We start from the raw sequence: 19,662 nt of genomic DNA, 5'->3' as shown, positions 1-19,662 counted from the left end.
TGCAATCCAACATCTGTACAGGAGCTACAAACTTGGGAGACAACTGGGAAAAGATGCTTATTTGCTACAATAGGCTGGGAATTGAGTTGAGTTGTAAAAATAGACATAATTTTAATAGGTGTAGTGGGAAAGTATAGGTGGAAAACACAGAGGGAAATCACATATAAGCTTCAGTATCTTGAGAAAAGGTCCGACATAAACTGTAACTAAAAGCCATGTAAGGCGTGAAAAGGGCCACTGGAGAGGTTTAGATCTAGATGGCCTCGCAGGACGCAGACACAATCTCTCTCCAGATAGCAGATGTATCCGTCAGAGCAGAGGTAGTCCTAAATAAAAACCACCACCCGGCTTACTCAAACAACAAAATATGAGAGAATGGGATGGAGAAAACAGAAAGCCCACAAATAGAAGTGGAGTGTACTGTGATATTTCTGAAAGTTTGTTCAAGGCACGTTCCAAATGTGTGCAGCGGCTGAAGAGAAAATATCAGGTGCTCCTGTGCGATCGGACCATTGGTTATAGGCATTTGTTGAGAAACAAATATGAACTCCCCTTAACTAAGTTACACATGGCAATAAACTGGATCATAAATCAATAGATATTGCTGCAAGCTGCATTTTAAGACGAGTTTCTCCTTTCAATGATATTTTGAGCCAAATTTCAGGGGGGAAATAGAGTAGTAAAATTTCTTGGCATTTTTAGATCACTTAAAGAGATTGTTAAGCAGCAAAAATGAACTATCGATAGCAAGGCAGATGTCTGATATTGAAAATCTAACGTTACTAAGCATTATGGATATTGATTAGAGAGCAAATTAAACATGCCCTCTGTACTTAGGTCGGGGTTTCATATTTACCGCAAGTACTCCCAGAACAGCATTACCTTCCTTCCTCAAGCTGATGTTTAGTCACCATCAGCTGGAATTGCATTTGGAGAACAGTGATAAGTACTCAGGTATTAAAGGCACCCATAAAGTGTCAATAAATTGCATAAGTAAGAGGCTTTGCCGTTCTGCAAGTGACACAAAGACAGATTGTTCCTCATCAAAGAGTTTCTGAGACAAAGCTTTATATAGCTAGGAGACTGGAATGAGAGTGTAATGGAGAGATTCCATTCTCATGATCAGGAAGCTAAATTAATTTAGCCTGTCCAGTTCGTGGAGCTTCATCTGTTACATTAGGGGCCTATAATGTAGCTGTCAAGATGTGCTTGGATGTGTACAACTTTGTCACCTGTGCCTTCTGCAGACCCACTAGAATTCTAACTGCCTGAATCTATTTGATGTGAGACCCAGCTCTATTTGATGTGAGAGTCTTTACCGTTTGGACAACCAACTGGTATGAAAAGTCCTATAAACTTTAGAACAGCACCTCATGATTCTTGAGTTTAGTGTTCCACTGTACATGGCTTCCTGAGCCCTTGATTCCTGACTTAGAGTGATGCTGTAAGAGCCACAGGGGACCATAGGAGGGATCTGGTAGAACTGCCCCATCCTACAAATGAAGACATTAAGGTCCATGAAAATTAAATGCTTTCTTTGCTCAGTATCTCATATCTAGTGGCATTGTGTAGCCTGAGATCCAGGTCATTAGACTCCCAGTCTAATGCTCATAGTCTTGAACCCTATAAGCCAAGATGCTGCGCTGTCTTCTTCCTTTTGTAGCATTAGAGTCATGTTTTAATATTGATCTGATTCTTTACCAGTACGACTGGATAAAATGGAAAACTATCATTGTGATACTTCTTCCCAATTATCATGGTAGCTCATAATAATTGAGCACCTACTTAGGTGAGATACTTCTCATCTCTAACCTCATTTGGTCCTTGCAGTAACCCTATAAGTTAGGTATTGACATTATTCACTTTGAAAAAGGAAAATGTAGCTCTAAGAGAGTCAATAATTTCCCCTAGCATCTTAGTAAGAGCCAAGATGTGAACTGTCGTCTGTCTGATGCCAAAGTCTGTGCTTCTAACCACTCTGCTATATTCCCTTCTGCCTCGCCATGATGTTGAGTTGGTATTTACTCTCCCCTAAGCAAAGCCCTAGCTCAGAGCTGTCCTGCTTTTTTAGGAATGCCAGCTGAATGCAAAATCAGGAACCCCTGCTCTGAAATGCCCTGGCTTGGGGGTAGTCATCCCTGGTCATCTCTGTCCTCGAAATAGCTGCAGCAGCAGCGAACTGTCACTTTCGAGCACCTGCAGCGAGTACTCCAGCGGCTCCTCCTACACGTGGCATGATGGGAAGAACCTCAGGAAAAGGGTAAGGCCTCCTTTCAAGGCATGTCAGCATCAGAGTGAACCGGAAAAGAATCCTCTTCTGGTAGGAAGGCGGAAGGTGGGAGGGAGGGCTGAGAAGGAAACCACCACTTGCTCAGTTCCTGTTCATTTACTCCTCATGAAACTACATAGGGAGATACTATTCTCCCCATATGGAAGAGGAAACTGGCTCAAAAAGGTTAAGTTACTCACCAGAAGTCATTCAGCAGATGAGCAGTAGAATGATGATTTGACCCAAATGACTAGGACATCATGGGAGGGAGTTTGAGAAAGGAAAACATTTCCCTCCTGTTCTTTGGTGGAGCCCAGCTCATTCACAAATTTATACCAAGCTGGAGCCTGGAGCCCTGGCCTAGTGGAACTGACCATGCTTCAGACCAACTCAGACATTTCCAATTAGTTTTATGGACATTCTCTATTCCTGTGATGCTCGGAGAGACTTGTTACTGTCCACTGCAAATGAGAGTGAGCAAGGCTACTTGCCAATCCGTTCCAGACTGAGCATCCCACAAGAAGTTGAACAGAATGTTTCTTTCTAGAGAATAGGGAGGCTGGTGCATTATCTCAGAACAAGTGGCGAAAAGTTTCAGAAGTATCATTCACTTTGTAGGAATTTACTGCTCACGAATACCATTTATTATATTGACCTCCTCTGCTCCATGCCATAGCCTCATAAAACACTAATTGACTATAAAGTGGAGGGCAGCAAAGTAGAGAAAGAAAAATACCATGGTAGATGACAGGGACCATAACTTCAGTGAAGGTCGGCATGTCCCTGCTTAGATGAAAGGAGTTCCTTTACCAGGTTTTTAAATAATTCCTACTGCTGGAATGACTCAGTCTGCAAAATGGGCTCACACAACTGAGGATTCCTTCATGCTCTGAACAAACACCTTTGCACACTGCTGTAGGCCAAGTATTTGGAATATCTGTTTTTGCAGTTTCCTAATGTTGAAGAAAAGCAAAGCGTACATGAGAATGGAAACCCCAAATCAGAATATTTGGAGGTCATGTTTCTACCCTTTGTATAAATTTAGTTAAAAGTTTCAGAAGTGTAGAAACCAGGAAAATTCCATAACTGCCAGAAAATATTGGTGAGGGAGTAGCTTTGTTACACTCTGAACAAGAACTCAGAAAAAGATTTTAAGCTTGAATTTAGAGCTTATTCCCTCGGACTCAAAATTATAATGCAAAGTGCAGAGCCTGGTGCATTCTCAAAATTGTTCCTTCTGAGGAGATGTTCGGAATTCTGAATAATGACTGCTAGGAGCCTGGCTCTCAACAGACTGGGAAGATGGTCAGGGATGTTTCCCCTCTTGGTGAATATCACTGCCTTCCAGAGCCCCTTGCTCTGCTCTTTTCACTCTCAAAACTCCTCTCTCTCCCTCTCAGAGTCTTTTTCCTTTTCTTCTTCTTTTTGGCTGAAATTTTTCCAATTAGAACAATCCTTGACTTTCTAGGGAAACCTCTCTTCTGAAGGGGGGGAGATAAGATCTTTGAGTGCTTCATACCCACTCAGGTGGCCATCATCTGGAGATTTAATAGAGTCCTGTCTCAGAATGGTCGTGAAGCACACCTGTTACATCTCACAAAGAAAAGTCCTAATTCTCAGGGAACCAGCAAACTAGACCCAGTACCATAAAGACATTTTACGTTTATATTGTTGGATGAACTTCCGCAGTTCTTAGCATGTACCAAGTGCTCATTTAGTATTAACTTACACAGTAAACTCATAAAATATGAATACAATATAAATTATATAACAATAAATATACGGCCACTAACTCTCTTGTAGTTCAAAAGCAGATTATTTTAAATATTGTTTTGTGTAGAAACAGAAAGGAAGCCTTCATGAAATGCATTAGCTTGTGCTACATGGAGGAATCTGGCTCTAAGAGATGAGTAATTACCACAAATGCCACACAGCTTTGTTAGCGCTTCACAAATATTAGCTCCTTTTGTGCTCACAATAGCCTGTTTAAGGAGGTTCTCCTATTCGTCCCCATTATACACAAGAGAAAACTGAGGTACTGAGAAATTAAGTAGCTAGCCCAAGATTTCATAGCCAGTAAGTAGCAGAACTGGGCAGTAGAGTTCCAGAACCTTCACTCTTAACTATTTTGCTACACTGGTCATGTTGAATCAGGCTAAAACTGAGAGGCTTGTTCAAGTTGTTGGGATGGCTTTGTTTCTATTAAGACCAAGAATGTCCTTTAAAAAAAAAATGTGTAACACTGTTGTCCAGTTAAGAAAGAGGCTGTGGACATTCAACCCTGGCCCCTACCTTATCAGCAGCATCTTTCAGGCAACTGCCCTGCTCCCCAGGGCAACTCTCTTCCACCTTTCCCCAGCAAAGATTAAGCTGCTTGTGGAAATGCCAGCTCCTCCCCCACCATCTCTCCTACAGGGGATTCACACTGTTTTTTTTTTTCTTTCAAGTTTCAAGATTGTTCCAAACTTTTCTCAAGTTATTACATACCATAACCTCCTGTGGAAAACTGATTGAGGCATCTGGCTAATCTGACAGGGCGGAGAGCCTGGGTCCTGGAAGGTTTGCAGCTGCTGGCCCTGGGCTGAATCAACCGCAGTGTGGACAGACTCTGGCGAGGCAGAAAGGAAGTGGGTTGGCAGAGGCTGAGCACATCTCCTATGGGTTGAACAAATCTGCCTTTTTTAAGCTCTTGTGGTACCTTTGCCAGGCTTCTCTTCATTGTGAATGCAACTCTCAGGATCATGGAAATTCTTAGAAATCCAAGCTATGGCAGCCCACTCACTGGTCAATCTATAGTATCCAGACTCATTAATGGGATTTCTTCTGATTTCCGAAGGAGTTTTTAGTGGTACGGGGTGGGGGGAAGCATCACCACAGAGCACCTATCCACAGCAACTTCTGACACTGAGAAGTTTCTAAAGAAAATATATAATTTGACTTAAAAGCAAATAAACATATAACAAATAAAAAACAAATAACATGTTGATAGCAGGAGTAATTTTTATGAAAATGTCTTAGATGTAAGGAAGTGTTCACAGCTTACTAAAAAGTCTACATTCCAACGCGAGTTTCTGACACTGTTTCAACCTCTGCATGTGAGCACATGGCTAGTGTTCAGAGTTATGGGGCAGGGGGAGCTGGTGCAGAGATGCCAACAGGAGCTGAATTCTTGGCCAAGACTGGTACAAAACACACATCTGAAACCACCAGATTCACTCATTAAAGTTGTTCACCGTTAGTCATGTAGCCTTTTAGGAAAAAACTCATGAGATCAGAGTTCAAATTCCACCAATTTCCCTGAGTGCTAGTTTGTGATTACATTCTGCAATTTCTGTCAAGTGGGGGGTATGGGGATAACCTATGATGTCTATCACGACATTGACTAATATAGAGAGGAGAAGAGAGGCTGAGCTTGACTCCAGTAGTATAGCATCACGATTGGGCATGCAAGGCCTAGAGCCAGACTGCCTGGGTTCAAATCCCCACATGGCCTCTTTGAAACTGAGTCATACAAAGAGCCCAGGAAACCAGAGTTCAAACTCTTGTTCAGCTCTCAGCTGTGTGATTTCCAACAGACTGACCTTGCTGAATCTCAGTTTCCTCACGAGTAAAATAAGATGGATAATGTCCCCCTCATTGTGTTGTTCTGAAAATTAAATCAAAGCACTATGTAAGTGGCTCATTTTATTTTATTTTTTTTGTGTGTGAGGATGATTCACCCTAAGCTAATATCCATTGCCAATCCTCCTCCTTTTTTCACTTGAGGAAGATTAGCCCTGAGCTAACATCTGTGCCAATCTTCCTCTATTTTTTGTATGTCGGTTGCCTCCACAGCATGGCTAATGATTGGAGTACATCTGCGCCCAGGATCCAAACCCGCAAACCCAGGCCACTGAAGCAGAGCACACAGAACTCTAACCACTCGGCAACAGGGCCAGCCCCCCATTTCCTCCATTTGTAAACTAAAGCAAACCTATCCATCTTTCAAGGGTTAAGTAGGTAAAAAACAAATCTTTCCTTATATGCCTTTTGTAGTTTTTCCAAACCAACATATAGTCTCCCTCCTGCATTTCTGGAATACCTACTATATTTGTATTTCTCATTCTCTCTCTTGACTTAGGGTTATTTGTGTCCAAGTCCTCTCCCCTGCAGAGCCGCATGCTCCTTGAAGACAGAGCCCTTATCTTCCGCTTCTTTGTATCATATGCTACTTAGCTCAAGACCTGGGAACGTAGAGATTTGCTGCATAGTTAATAAAGTAATGCACATTAATTAATGTATGCATTTATGTGAATATTTAGCAACCACTAGAACAAATTAAGTTCAATGATGGACTTTTCCATCCTTTTTTAAAATAATTTTGATAAGTTTATAAAAGCTTTATAAATTTGTGGTCCACATGCTTCAATCGTTTCTGATATCTACTTTTCTTTCCTAGCAATCATCACGAAACTGGGATAAAAGGTTAAGTATTGACTCTTCGCTCCCAAGTGGCTTTGCCAGTCCTACAGATGAACTACCTCCAACTCGTATCAAGGAAAGCCACATTTTGGAAGGACTAAAAAAGCTGCAGAAGCGGAAAGTGTTACTTGAACCCCCGTCAGTGATAACCAAATGGGGTTATAAAGATTGCATGAACTCAAATGAAGGAATATATTCTCCAGGAATTAAGAGTAGCAGCCTCAAGGAGTATTCCCCCTGCAAACCGACTGACATGGGGAGCCCCTGCAAGGAGCCCCACAAGGCATTTGTTTATGATACAGATTCCCACGACGATGCCGATGAAGACTCTTCTTTAGCATTGCTGCAAGCTGCTCCAAACCAGGACTACAGGCTGCATGGTTGTAAATTAACCCACAGTGTTTCTGACAGTCTATTTGGCTGGCAGATAAATGGGAAACACTTTTCAGAAGGCACGTCCTCAGTTTATCCCAGGGAAAGGCCTGAAAAGTTGACCAGTTGTGCCAGCAACTGCCCCTTGGAGAGGAAGCTGTGCCCAAGTGTGCAGGCACCTCAGGTACAGAGAGAGAGGGATCCGCACAGTCAGGGCGCCATGGCTCTCAGTCTCCAGCTCTCAGACACCGATGACAATGAAACCCTCGATGAGCTGCACATAGAGAGCAGTGATGAGACAGGCCCTTCAGACTTGTCATTGACTGCCGACACAGACAAGTCCATGGAGAACCTGGACATCATCATGGGATTTGGAAAATCTCAACTTGGGTCTCCTAATGAGGAGGAAAAACAAGTGCCTGTCCACTTAGAGAGTAGGCCAAAGACATTTAGTTTCATTAAGCAGCAAAGAGTTGTGAAAAGGACTTCTTCAGAAGAATGTATTACTGTAATATTTGATGCAGAAGATGGCGAGCCCATTGAATTCAGCTCTCACCAGACTGGCGTTGTCACCGTTACCAGAAATGAAATCTCCATCAATCAAGCCCCTGCTGGACCCAAGGCAGAACACACTGAACTTTTACCTCAGGGAATTGCTCATCTGCAGCCAGGAGCTGCTGTAAGAGACTACACTTTCTTAAAGAGACCTGAAGAGGAAACTGAGAAAAACATTCCAAAAGATGATGTAGGTAATGTTGCTGCAGCACCCACTGAATCTTTGAGCCCCAGGACAGTAACGCAAAATACTCAGCGACAAAGACTGGCCAAACCAACACACAATATGTCATGCCAGAGTAACTCTAGGTCTTCAATGTCCATGGGTATCTATCAGAAACAAAGTCTGACAAAAATACCTGCCAGGGGCAAGTCTTCACCTCAGAAGTCAAAACTAATAGAGCCTGAAGCCTCCACAAGAGTCCTCTCATCTGGCCCAGTGACTCTTGAAAAATTACCAGCCTTAGCTCCTGGGAAACTCTCACGGTTCAAGAAGACTGAGGGCCCAGTGCCTCTCTTTGATTTACGGCCAGATTCACACATTCCAAAACACCCCGCCCAACTTCCTCCCGGCTCCAAAATGTCTGGCAGAAGGGATTGGGTCCAGTGCTCCAAGAGTCAGATTCCAGCATCACAGTTGCTGTCAAGGCCCCTCATTGAGCCTAGTAATGGAGAACCCCCAACAAGGGATAAACACTGTGACCCTGGACCAGAGGCAAGAATGAAATCACCTTCCCCCCCACCCCCTCCAGGCAGGTCGGTCTCCCTACTCATCAGGCCCAGTTATGACTATGTGACACCACCTCCATCTGCCAAGGCCGAAACAAGGGTCCCCAATGAACCAGCAAGGATGGTCTTCAAATCTTCTCCTCTGAAAGGATCCTCTGTTCCTGTTATTTCTTCTAATCAGACCATAACAGAAGTGCAGGGGAAGAAACCTTCTGTGGCCTTCAAAAAGTCCATCTTCACTCACCCTCTGCCCTCCACAGAAACAGTGGTTCAAACCAGATGCTCTGCTCATACCCCCTCTAGCTCATTTTCCATAATGGCCTCAGGGCCCCCTAAGGTCTCTCCAAAGAGAACTATCCCCAAAACGCCACCTCACCAAACACTTGGGACCACACAAACAGACACAGGGTTACGAACTCCCAAGAACTGTCCTTCAACCCATGAGCCACTGGAAATATCGTCCTCCAAAAGTGTATCTCCAGGAAGAAAAGGACAAGTGAATGACAGTGTCTCTACATTACCCAAGCCTTCCTTCTTAGGGGTAAATGAATCACCATCATCTCAGGTTAACAGTCCCTCATCATCACCATCCTCTAAAAGCCATAACCCCCCACATGGTTGTCAAAACACTCATGAGAAAGGACTGAAAACTCGCCTCCCAGTTGGGCTCAAAGTTCTCATGAAGTCTCCCCAATTGCTCAGGAAAAGTTCCACAGTGCCAGGGAAACATGAAAAAGACAGTCTAAATGAAGCCTCTAAAAGTTCTGTGGCTGCAAGCAAGTGTAAGCCGGAGGACTCCGGGAATCCAGCAAGCCTTGAGACCACAGTAGGTGAAAGAAATGTGAGTCCACTAGGGTTACAAACACAAGACAGTTTGGCTGAAGTGCTTCCCCTGGAAACAGCAACACCAGATTCATTGGAAAATAGCATCCCTGGGGCTGATGGAAAAGATGGAGTGGAAAACAGGTCTTTGAAAAGATCCCTTTCCTCCAACAAGCCACACCTAAAACCAGCTCTGGGCATGAATGGAGCCAAAGCGCGCAGCCAGAGTTTCAGTACTCACTCAGGAGACAAGCCCTCCACCCCGTCCGTGGAAGGGCCAGGCAAAGTTCGAACTCAGATTATTACCAACACTGCTGAGAGAGGCAATTCCCTCACCCGGCAGAGCTCCTCCACAGAAGGCTCTCCCAACAAGACCCCGTCCGCTCTCATGTCTGACAGTCTCCCCAGTGCAGGGAGGCCCTTGGGGCAGCCCTCCTCCAGGCAAGGCTCCTTGGGGAGCACAGGCACCTCTAGCAGCCGGCACGGGAGCCCAGGCAAGTTGCCTGTGAGGGTCCCTCCAAAATCTGAAGCGCTCCTCACCCCACCTGGAATGGAAGACCAGCAGGCCTATGCCCAGGGAGGATACCCTAGCGCGGCTGCACCTGAGGAGCCAGGAAGTGACCACTGCAGGTGCCCGTCCACCCCCACAGACTGCCCAAGAGCCCTGCAGAGCCCAGGGAGGACACAGCATCCAAGCAATTTTGAAACCAGCAGGACCTCCAAGATAGAAACTTCTGGAAGGTATCCAGACACTTGTACAACCAGGCCTGGTGCTGTGAGCCCAGAAGCCCCCCTCTCACCCACCATCGAAGAAAAGGTCATGTTGTGCATTCAGGAAAATGTGGAAAGGGGCCAAGTGCACACAAAGTCGACCTCTGTGGAAGCGAAGCCGAAACCCGGGCCTTCTTTTGCCAGCTGGTTTGGTTTTCGGAGGAGCAGACTTCCAGCTCTCAGTAGCAGGAAAATGGATGTCTCCAAAACCAAAGTGGAGAAGAAAGATGCAAAAGGTTTGGGGTTTGGAAACAAACAGCTAAAATCAGAGAGAAAAAAAGAAAAAAAGAAGCCTGAACCACAATGTGAGATAGAAAATGAGCTTAACAGAGACACGGAGTTGGCAGATGGTCCAGACACTGGTTTACAAAGCAAAAATAATCTGAAAACACCACAGGACATTTACGACCAAATGAAGTTTGAACCGAGAAATAGACCCAGCCCTGTAACGTGTTCAACAAAGGATACGTTTCTGACGGAACTTTTGAACAGGTAATGTCTTGGCAGGGAGGGTGGCAATGTTGAGGGGTCCCCCCCCGCCGCAAAGAGAGTTGTTTGCTTCCTGCACATTAAATGCCAGTCAGGCATGTTTTTCATACAAGCAGAAATGCATAGTAGCAGTCTTTTATACATTAGCCAGAATTTAAACAATGAAATAAAATTTAGCAATAAAATGATAATTTAGTCCATGTTACGTTGTTAACCAAACCAATGGTCTTTGAAATTAAAGAATGGTAAGTATTATCAAGGTTGATAGAAATTCAACCTACACTAGGAATCATGAATGTACCCACATGGCATGAAATGGAAGAAAATTACACTTACATTTTAAAGTACGCCGATCTCATTGATTGTACCAAGTAAACGTATACTTAGAAACTTTCCAGAGGTAATTACATTTCCTGCTGATCTTAAGCTAGAAATATGTTTTGCAATCATTCTTCAGTGGTTTTTGTTTTGCTCCCCCACCCCAATCTCACAAGCAGTCGTAAAAATAAAAATAAATTATTCTATTATCAAATCTAAATTGATACAGTACTGGAATATCAGATGAAGCGTTGGGCAAGGCTAGTGAGAAACACTTATCACTCAAAGGTTTAAAGACAAAGAAATACATGGAGGTTACTTTAAACATTAAAGGGTTGGGAAAAGTAGAATGATTGAAGCCCAGCAATGTAATTTATCAGAGGAATCACTTTCTACCTGCAGAGTTGATAAGAAAGCAGCTCAACAGACAGAAAGTAGATCAAATAATGTTTCCTGCAGGAGTGTGTTAAAGGGCAGCTCCCAGGGCTCCTGTCTCACCAGCGGCTCTATCAGCACTCAAGGAAGCCACAAGAAAATCATCAAAACCAAAGCTGATATGGAAATACCAAAAGGCTCCCTGGTAAGTGCTCCACCGTCCTGGTTATAAAGTGTTAGGATTCTGTGACAAGCTGGTTGGGTTCTTTCTACCCTTTGCTGATGAAAATATATGGGCAAGAGATTATGGGGGGAAAGAGAAAGTTAAAGAGAAAAAAAGAGAGACATCCTGGTGACAACTGTGGCAGAGAGATGGCAGCTAGACTGCGAGTGGGCACAGCTCCCTCCAGTAATGCTGCTTTTTTAGCTCTCTTTTCAGAATGATGCTGTAATCACGGCACAGGCAAATGATGCTGCTGGTGTCATCTTCAAATTATACCCTTGTGCTGGGAATTCATTTTGATGATTATTTCCATGATTTCCAGCAATACAAAGAGTAATGAAAATGATTATATAAAATAAAAGTGCTAAATAATTTAAGAGAATATTGGCTATTTTGATGATTTGATTTAAGCATTTTTAGAAAAACTTTTAGAAAAAATTGTATGTACCAATTCATCCTACCTAGACATCCTACCTAGACAGAAGGTGTTAAGACTAAGAAACCCTTTTTGGAATTTGACTCCCTATCATTTAGTCTTTTAATTATGGGGTCCAGAACTCAGGGCTAATTTGCTTTAAAAAAATTAATAAAGGGGCATTTTTATATTTCTCCAGGGTATGCTAGTTTCAAATAATATTTTTTGCTTTAAAACTGCCTTAAATTGCACTTACTCTCCTTTATTCTTTCTGTTATTGCATAATTGATTTGGTGATGTTCAGTGTTCCTTTCTGTAAGTTTTAAAAATCTTAAACCAAAAATATTCTCTATACAGAATTACTGTATCCATATTCTTTGGTACTCTAATAAAAGAGATTGTAAAATATAGTACATGCTACCATTTCCTTAGGGAAAACCTGAAATATGAAGTAATTATACATTTTTTTTTGGAGTCGTCGTTCAAGAGTAGAGAAGATTTTAGAAGTAATCATGACTGTCATATTAGTTATTAATTATTAGTTTAATTACTTATTGATGTATAGGGTTCCTTAAAGTTGCACAAACCTACTTTAATTTGAGAGAAATGCACATTTAAAACATTTTTTTCTAATAGCTCTTGACTCTGAAGAACTATGAGGCCTTTTTTTCAAACTCTCTGCAATCATATGCAGACTGTGTTCTTTGCAAAAGTTTTTTCTTTTCCCCCACTTTTGCTCTTGGCTTCCAGGGTATCATCCTTTCTTTGAAAAGGTAGATGTCCCCTGCATTATAAAACCACAAATTCTAAGCATATCTAAGGCTGCCCTTGTAGTGTCACTGAAAGGAAAGAGAGAGAATGAATGTGTGGAAATGTGCAATATGCCGGAAATTCAATCCAACTGATCTAAAACTTTGATAGCCTGGCAGAGCCCCTTATCAGAGGCACTCAATTTAACTATGCTCCATTTAATATGGTTCTGACAGCTTAGGGTATATCTCCACTGTACAGAAGTACCAAAAAAACAAAAAGACCCTCTGTTTGGCTTTTACAATTTCATTTTTTGCTTTCTTATTACTTCCTAATGCTAAAGTAATTGACCATGCTTTTCCTCTCTCGTCGGCAGTCTTTCACAGTGTAGTATAGTGTGTCCTTTGGTCCTTCCAGAATATCTGCAAGAAACACTCTGATTATTTTCTGTGAAGTGCAAAGATTCCCTCACCACCTGAAATATACATAATCAATAGGGCTATGCTAATTTTTCTAGTTAGCTGCAAGAGGAAATTAGTCATGCTGGGAAGCTTTTCCATATGGAGGAATATTATTAACCTGAATAGTTGACCAGTTAGTCATCTTTTAAATGGAAAATGCAGTGTTTTTTGTTTCATCTCCATAATCATCGGTGGAGATTGGGCTAAAATTACTAATTTCAGAAAGGGCATGGCCATAGTCTCCTTTGGGATTAGTATAAGCATAGCAGTGAAAACCTATTTGTTGTATGTTATCTGCCCTTATAGGGAGGAGGTTAGATGCAAAATAAGATGTATTCTAATACCATAACACATTGAGGTGAATACCCATGAACTTTTTAAAATTCAGGGTTTAGAGGAATTTTCCCCTACTAAGGCTCAAGATAAATTTGCTGTCAGCTTATTTTAAAGTGGGTTGCAATAAACTCTTCTTATAGTAGTCATTTTGGTTGAAAACGATAGTTATATATAATGCATCACAAATCACACTCTATTTCTGAATGAAACCACTGTTCAAAAACCTCATAACATAATATACCACCATCCCCTTTTCTTTGCAAACTCAGACTATATTTAGTTATGAGAGGTCTAAGGTGTTTTAATTACTTTAATCTGTGTTGGAAATGGTAGAAAGATTATTTCCATGCATCTAACAAATCCATGTATGTAGCAGCACTCCACTTGGTTCACTAGTAACTGCATATCAATTTTCAGCATTGCTAGATACATTCCAAAATAGGTGTAAATGTCCCATTAATGCTTTGCTGAATTAAATCTTTTACTCCTTTCAGAGCCTTAATTAGAGGCTTATGTCCTCGTTTATATCATCATTTACAAACCACTTAGCTCTAATTTTTGTGTAATTTAGACAAGGGCCATGTTACTTTGTACTTTTATTTAAATTATATAAAATAATTATAAGAGAGGAAAAAGACATCCCCAGGAAAGATTGCATCGGTATTAAGTAAATAAGTCAGAAAGAAGTGCAGTCCACTTGCTACACATTGGAGGTCTTCCTTCCTGTGGATTTAGATAATTCTCTGAAATGAGAAGTCTCAAAGGAAGGCAGCTCTAGGCTTCTATTTAACTACCACTGGACAAAATAAAAATCGTTAACACAATTAATGAGATCGTATACCTTCATTATGCACTAGAAAGAGATGGCCATTTTAATATGGGTATTTTAATTTAAATTATGAGTATTCTCTTCACCTAGTGTCACATAGTCTGAAAAAAATCACATATGCTAATAAAAAAGCATCAAATACTATCCCATTAAAATCATACTGTGGTGATGAAATAGCATAAAATAGTACAATAATTACCCAAATTGTTATCATCTTATTAAGTTCTGCAAAATGTTATAATTTCAAGATCCTTAATGGAACAATTCTGTTCTAAATGCTGTTTTGAGGCTAATAAGAAGCATGCATATTGTGCCCTCCTCCTGCAAAGTTTTCTAAATGACTCACTTTTCTAAAGGCAATGCCTTCCAGTTTTCTCTCCAAAGATCACTTCCTGTCTCACTCAAGTTCATTATGATCTTTTCCTTTTCAAGGAAATTTAACATCAAAATGTTGTTTTCTTGGGAAGCCATTCATAGTAGGATGATTCAGAGAAGAAAGATGCATAATTCCAAATGAAAAGTGTCCACGAATATTAGATTTAATTCTGAAATTATGTGTATATATATTGGTCAGTGGTGAATTGTTTTCTCCCTTTTTCCTCCTGCATCCTTTGTAAGCTAATTCCTTCCTACCTTTTCTAATGATAGAGGTTAATAGAATATAGTGGGTAGAGTGACATTTAATGGTTATCTGTTAGAATCTGGTATTTGGTACGGTTCTTGACTACATCTCCAGAGCTCAAAAGATGGAGAAGCGTTGGAGGCGCACCATTAGAAGACCCCCAAAGTACTGATAACAAACAAACCCAAAATAGCCCATAGTTATTGCCTGTGAGTCGCCTGCTACTTCTTGTCAATGGGACATTACTGACATTGATTTGTATCTGTTCCTGGTAGAGCAATGGCTGAGAAAATTCTCAATACCTAACCACCATTCTTTCCTGAGCTAGGCTTCTTGGTTTTGCAATCACTCCCATCTCTGAAGTGCTTCACCACATGAAGATTGTCTCACTTGTGTCTATCTTTGGCAAATTCTTAAACTTGAACTGTCAGCTCCTTACCCCCAGGAAGATTCCCACAACCTCTCACCAACACCCAACCACTGTATGATCAAGAATGAAAATTAATTTAATGTCAGCCTATGAAAAATATAATTAGCAAGGGGAATCTGCTGCCAAAATAAATTATGCCCCTCATTTCCATAGGCAAATGGATTTTTTTAATTACTCACCACTTTGCATTGAAATCTATTTGTATGGTTAAGTAGAGCTGACAAGTATGCCATTTCCAGACACTCCCTCATTTTCCATTCCTTTGCTGATTCTTCATCCGGCCCCTTCAAATTCAAAATTTCCCTTCATGGGTCATCACTTTCTCATGGGTCATTAGCCCAGGAGAGCTGAAAGAACTAGGGGCCTTGTCTAGAAGCCCAGTTCCTCAGATAAATCCCCAGAGGTCACATTTAGCATTTGCTGTTCAGGATGTAAAGCCCTAGAAACATTCTGACAAGGAGCTGACAGGTGGGACTGTCCGACGGCTTTTTTCTTTCTCAAATATGATACTTGGAGAAAGGTGGTGATGAAGTTCCACAGAGGGTTAGAGAACAAGTAGGAAAGTGAAGCAGGGTAGTTACACACACAGAAAATTTATGCTACTCTTAAATAAAAATATGGTTTATATATACTTGGAATACTGCCTCCATGTCTAACTGCCAGACACTAAGAAAATGGTAGTTCTTGAGAAGGTCTGGAAAGGATGACTAACAATATGGTGCCCTCTGAAAAACTGAATTACAGCAATGAACAGGGGTCAGGAGAACCCACTCTAAAGCTGAAATCCTTTGTGACCTTGAACAGATCACTAACCCTCTCTGAGTCTCTTTTCTTTTTTCTCTAGGATGAGAATCTTGTTCTAAGTATTGGATTCTTTAGTTTAGAATTTCCTAGGCTGATGGAGATGATGGTTCACCCACATTCCATCAGGCTAGCAAGGCACCTCAAGTTTAAAATCGGTGGATTTTGAAAAATCCCAAGGAAATACTATTTTACATAACAGGTGGGGGAAAATGTGGAACATATTGTCATAAGAGCTAGAACGGGCTGACGATATAAATAGATTTCCTTGATGTTTCTATAAATGAGGATAGAAAGTTCCTGTTGGATTCTTAATGGAAATTAAGGTGTTTGGGATATCCCTTCCTTGGTGGGTCTTGTGGTAACCTTGTCACAAAGAAATCACTGAGCTGGGTGAACCTTGGAAGGCAAATAAGTAACACATTAGTCTTGCTGATGCTCATTCCACTTTTCCCCTCTGCTATCTGTAAATGTGCACTACTAGAAACAGAGCTTGTTGGTGAAGGCTTTGTTCCCCCGTTCCCTAACTTTCTTCTTCTGGAGATGCTAACAAACAGGGCAGTGCCCACAAGGCAGACAGCTGATGGGGAAAGAAAGTGAGGGAGCATGGCATCTGGATAGTCAGCCCTCAACACTCTCCTTATGAGAGTGCAGGTAGTCATCTGCATCCTGTTTTGAGTTTGTCATCTTCTGGCTATCAGCATGTACAGATTAAGCACCAATTACAGTCTAATATTGGAACCACAGTCATAAAATGTAAATAATTGGCCTTATTCCATTAAATATGAAAATTAGGTGGTAAAAAGTAGGAAGTTAAATCTAGCTCAAGGTCAGTGTGCAACCATGTGACTTTCTACATTGCACGTATAAAATTGTGGTTTCTTGGCATTTTACTTGAGCCCCTGAACAAACCCAATGACAACCTCTAATGTGCCTAAGCAGAACCCCCATTGCATTCACTGCATAGTTCACAGTATTATCATTGACTGCCCAGGTGACTGGCTGGGATGTATTTTAAAAGAGCTGTTTAGGGTCATTCTGCCAAAGACTGCAAGCTGTCTTGATATTGAGGCCAAGTCTACACTGGCATAGTCAAATGGAAATTTGAGAATAACAAAATTCCCCCAAATGAACACAAATCTGAAGCCAGATTTGCTGTGTTTGAATTGCGGTTCCACCACCTGGGCAGTTACTTATCTTGTCTGTTTCTTCAGGTCCTTATCTCTAAAATAAGGCTAACAATAGCATCTCCCTAGTAGCATTGTTGTGAGGGTTATGAGATCATTGGTGTGAAGAGCTTTAACGGCACCTGCTACATAGTATTCAATTGTTTGCTGTTTTTATTATTATTGAGATTGGCGACAATAGTGTTACTACTGATGCTACTAGAATGGGAAATAGGGGACCTGGGTTTTAGTTCCAGTGTTGCCATTTACAATATGTTTAAGAAAATAAGGTGAACATGATGTTGTCTATACAGAAGTTGAAATAGAATGATGTACACCTGAAATTTATATAATGTTATAAACCCGTGTTACCTCAATAAAACATAAATAAATAAATGAAAGAAAATTTTCTGGATCTCAGAATTCCCATTTGTAAAATACTGTGACTATATTAGATTCTCTCTAGAGTTCTGTTTGATGCTACACCGTTCAGCATCTGGATATTCCAGCTGAAATTTACAGGGAATTTTTTTTTTTTAAAGATTGGCACCTGAGCTAACGTCTGTTGCCGATCTTTTCTTTTTCTTCTTCTTCTTCTCCCCAAAGCCCCCCAGTACATAGTTGTATATTCTAGTTGGAGGTCCTTGTGGTTGTGCTATGTGGGACACCATGTCAACATGGCTTGATGAGCAGTGCTTTGTCCGTGCCCAGGATCCGAACCAGCCAAACCCTGGGCCACCAAAGCAGAGCGCATGAACTTAACCACTCAGCCACAGGGCCAGCCCCCTCGTGGAATATTTTTGACCTGAAAAATCTAGATAAATGTGTCACTGCTTTAGTTTACTGAGCATACATCATGGTCACCTCATGTTTCATTATAGAAAGAACAAAAAAAAAAATAAACATTTTCTTAAAGAGTTATATTTTAGGAAAGGGTCAGGAGATCTAAGTATATTTCTTTATTCTTATGAAAATAGCTTGTGGTGGAAGTCACTATCTCTAAAGGAATTATATTTCATTAGACTTTAATTTTTCCTAAGAGCTCTGTTACTGACTTTATTAAGTATTAAAATCCAAAGCTGTTATCTCCAAAATCTTATGTAGAATTAGGTACCCTGTAAATCCTTGCTTTCAGAGCTGGAGTTATATTCTTGCAAATATGCTCTTATCATTAAAACTCTTAATAAAGCCAAGTGATTGATAGAGTAGGGAAAAGTGAAATGAAGATAATACATATGTATGTGTATACATCCACACTCACACGTTTGTTATAGAATGTACCACTATTCTGAGGATTGCAATCTATTTAATTTAATAAATAAGAACTTACAATGTTTTCTTCTTACTGCAGATAAAAGAGGCCAATGAAAACCTGCAAGAGGATGAAGAAGATACAATTGCAGATTCTGCATTTCAGAGCCACATCATAGGTAAAAATTTGTGTCTTGATGCATCTTTAACTAAGATATTTTCTCATGCGACCTTCTTTCAGACACAGTATGTTCCTGAAGATCATGTCTTACTCCTCCCTCTCTCTGGACTGCATCTTAACTTCTCACACATGGTTACGTTTATCTTCTTAGACATTGGAAACTACTGTAAAATAAGTGGATCAAAGCAGAACCTATGAAGAAAACATAGGTGTTTGCAGAGCAATGCGATGCAAACTGACAAGAAGTGAGTACTTGTCTATATCAAATGAAAATGATACTGAGTGTAAATCATTTCTCTCTGAGGAGAAAATCAACTTTGAATGGAGCCAGTTTCTATAATTGTCTCAAGAAGTACCTTGTGCAACTACGATTGGTTGGAAACGTGCAGTGGTGGTTTTCTTAAATTGAATATTTTTAAAATTATGTCTGTTTTACACATAGAACCAAATAGATTAAGGGTATACAATTTGCCAAAATCTTCAACTCATTTTCTTCATCTTTCTCTTAGAACCCTGATTGTAGATAGTTGTGTCTGTGAAATAAGTTTGGCTTGTCAGCTATTTTTTAAAATTGTTCGTAAGCCTAGATTGTACAAACTCAGGTTCCCAAAACAAAAGGACTTTGCTGACCTGTTTCCAGCAGCTGGGAGGGAACTGGTGATGGAGTAGCTGTCTGTGACTGTGATCCTTGTCAGGAGATAGAAGAAGCGATAACGTTAACGGCTCTGGGCCGCCTTGGATGCTTGCAGAAATAATTGTTCTTCAGGTTCTAAAAATATCTGTGAATGTAAGGATGCAGATTATTTAGTTGTACAGAAGACACCAAGGCATGATGGAATCAGTTCTTCCAGTCACATTTGGGTGTAGTAGGTAATCTTGAATACCATAGTCTAGGGAATGACATCCCCACAGACTTCTGGTTTCTGGTATATCCAGTATCCACTGCTCCTGTCCTTTCACTGGAGTACCTTGAGCTGCCGGCTCTCAGCATCTCATCACTCTTAGCGCCATATTGGTACACTTTGCAAGTGATGTT

General features: G+C 41.0%; 1 protein-coding gene across 6 annotated transcripts in view; it reads left to right on the top strand.

The window, feature by feature from the left end:
- The window catches only part of NCKAP5 (NCK associated protein 5), a 916,311-nt gene that overhangs the window by 802,521 nt on the left and 94,128 nt on the right, over nt 1-19,662 (top strand). For 5 of the 6 annotated variants that reach the window (XM_046659632.1, XM_046659633.1, XM_046659634.1 and 2 more), the window contains 4 exons: nt 2,072-2,260; nt 6,708-10,471; nt 11,189-11,366; nt 18,546-18,624. In XM_046659632.1, the coding sequence (XP_046515588.1) occupies nt 2,072-2,260; nt 6,708-10,471; nt 11,189-11,366; nt 18,546-18,624 (4,210 nt within the window). The remainder of the gene's footprint in view (nt 1-2,071; nt 2,261-6,707; nt 10,472-11,188; nt 11,367-18,545; nt 18,625-19,662) is intronic. The other variant, XM_046659635.1, reaches the window with a different exon arrangement.

The sequence above is a fragment of the Equus quagga genome, chromosome 4, assembly GCF_021613505.1.
Source record: "Equus quagga isolate Etosha38 chromosome 4, UCLA_HA_Equagga_1.0, whole genome shotgun sequence".
Lineage (NCBI taxonomy): Eukaryota > Metazoa > Chordata > Mammalia > Perissodactyla > Equidae > Equus > Equus quagga.
The sequence above is the reverse complement of the archived record's forward strand: the minus strand, read 5'-3'. Positions and strand labels throughout refer to the sequence as shown.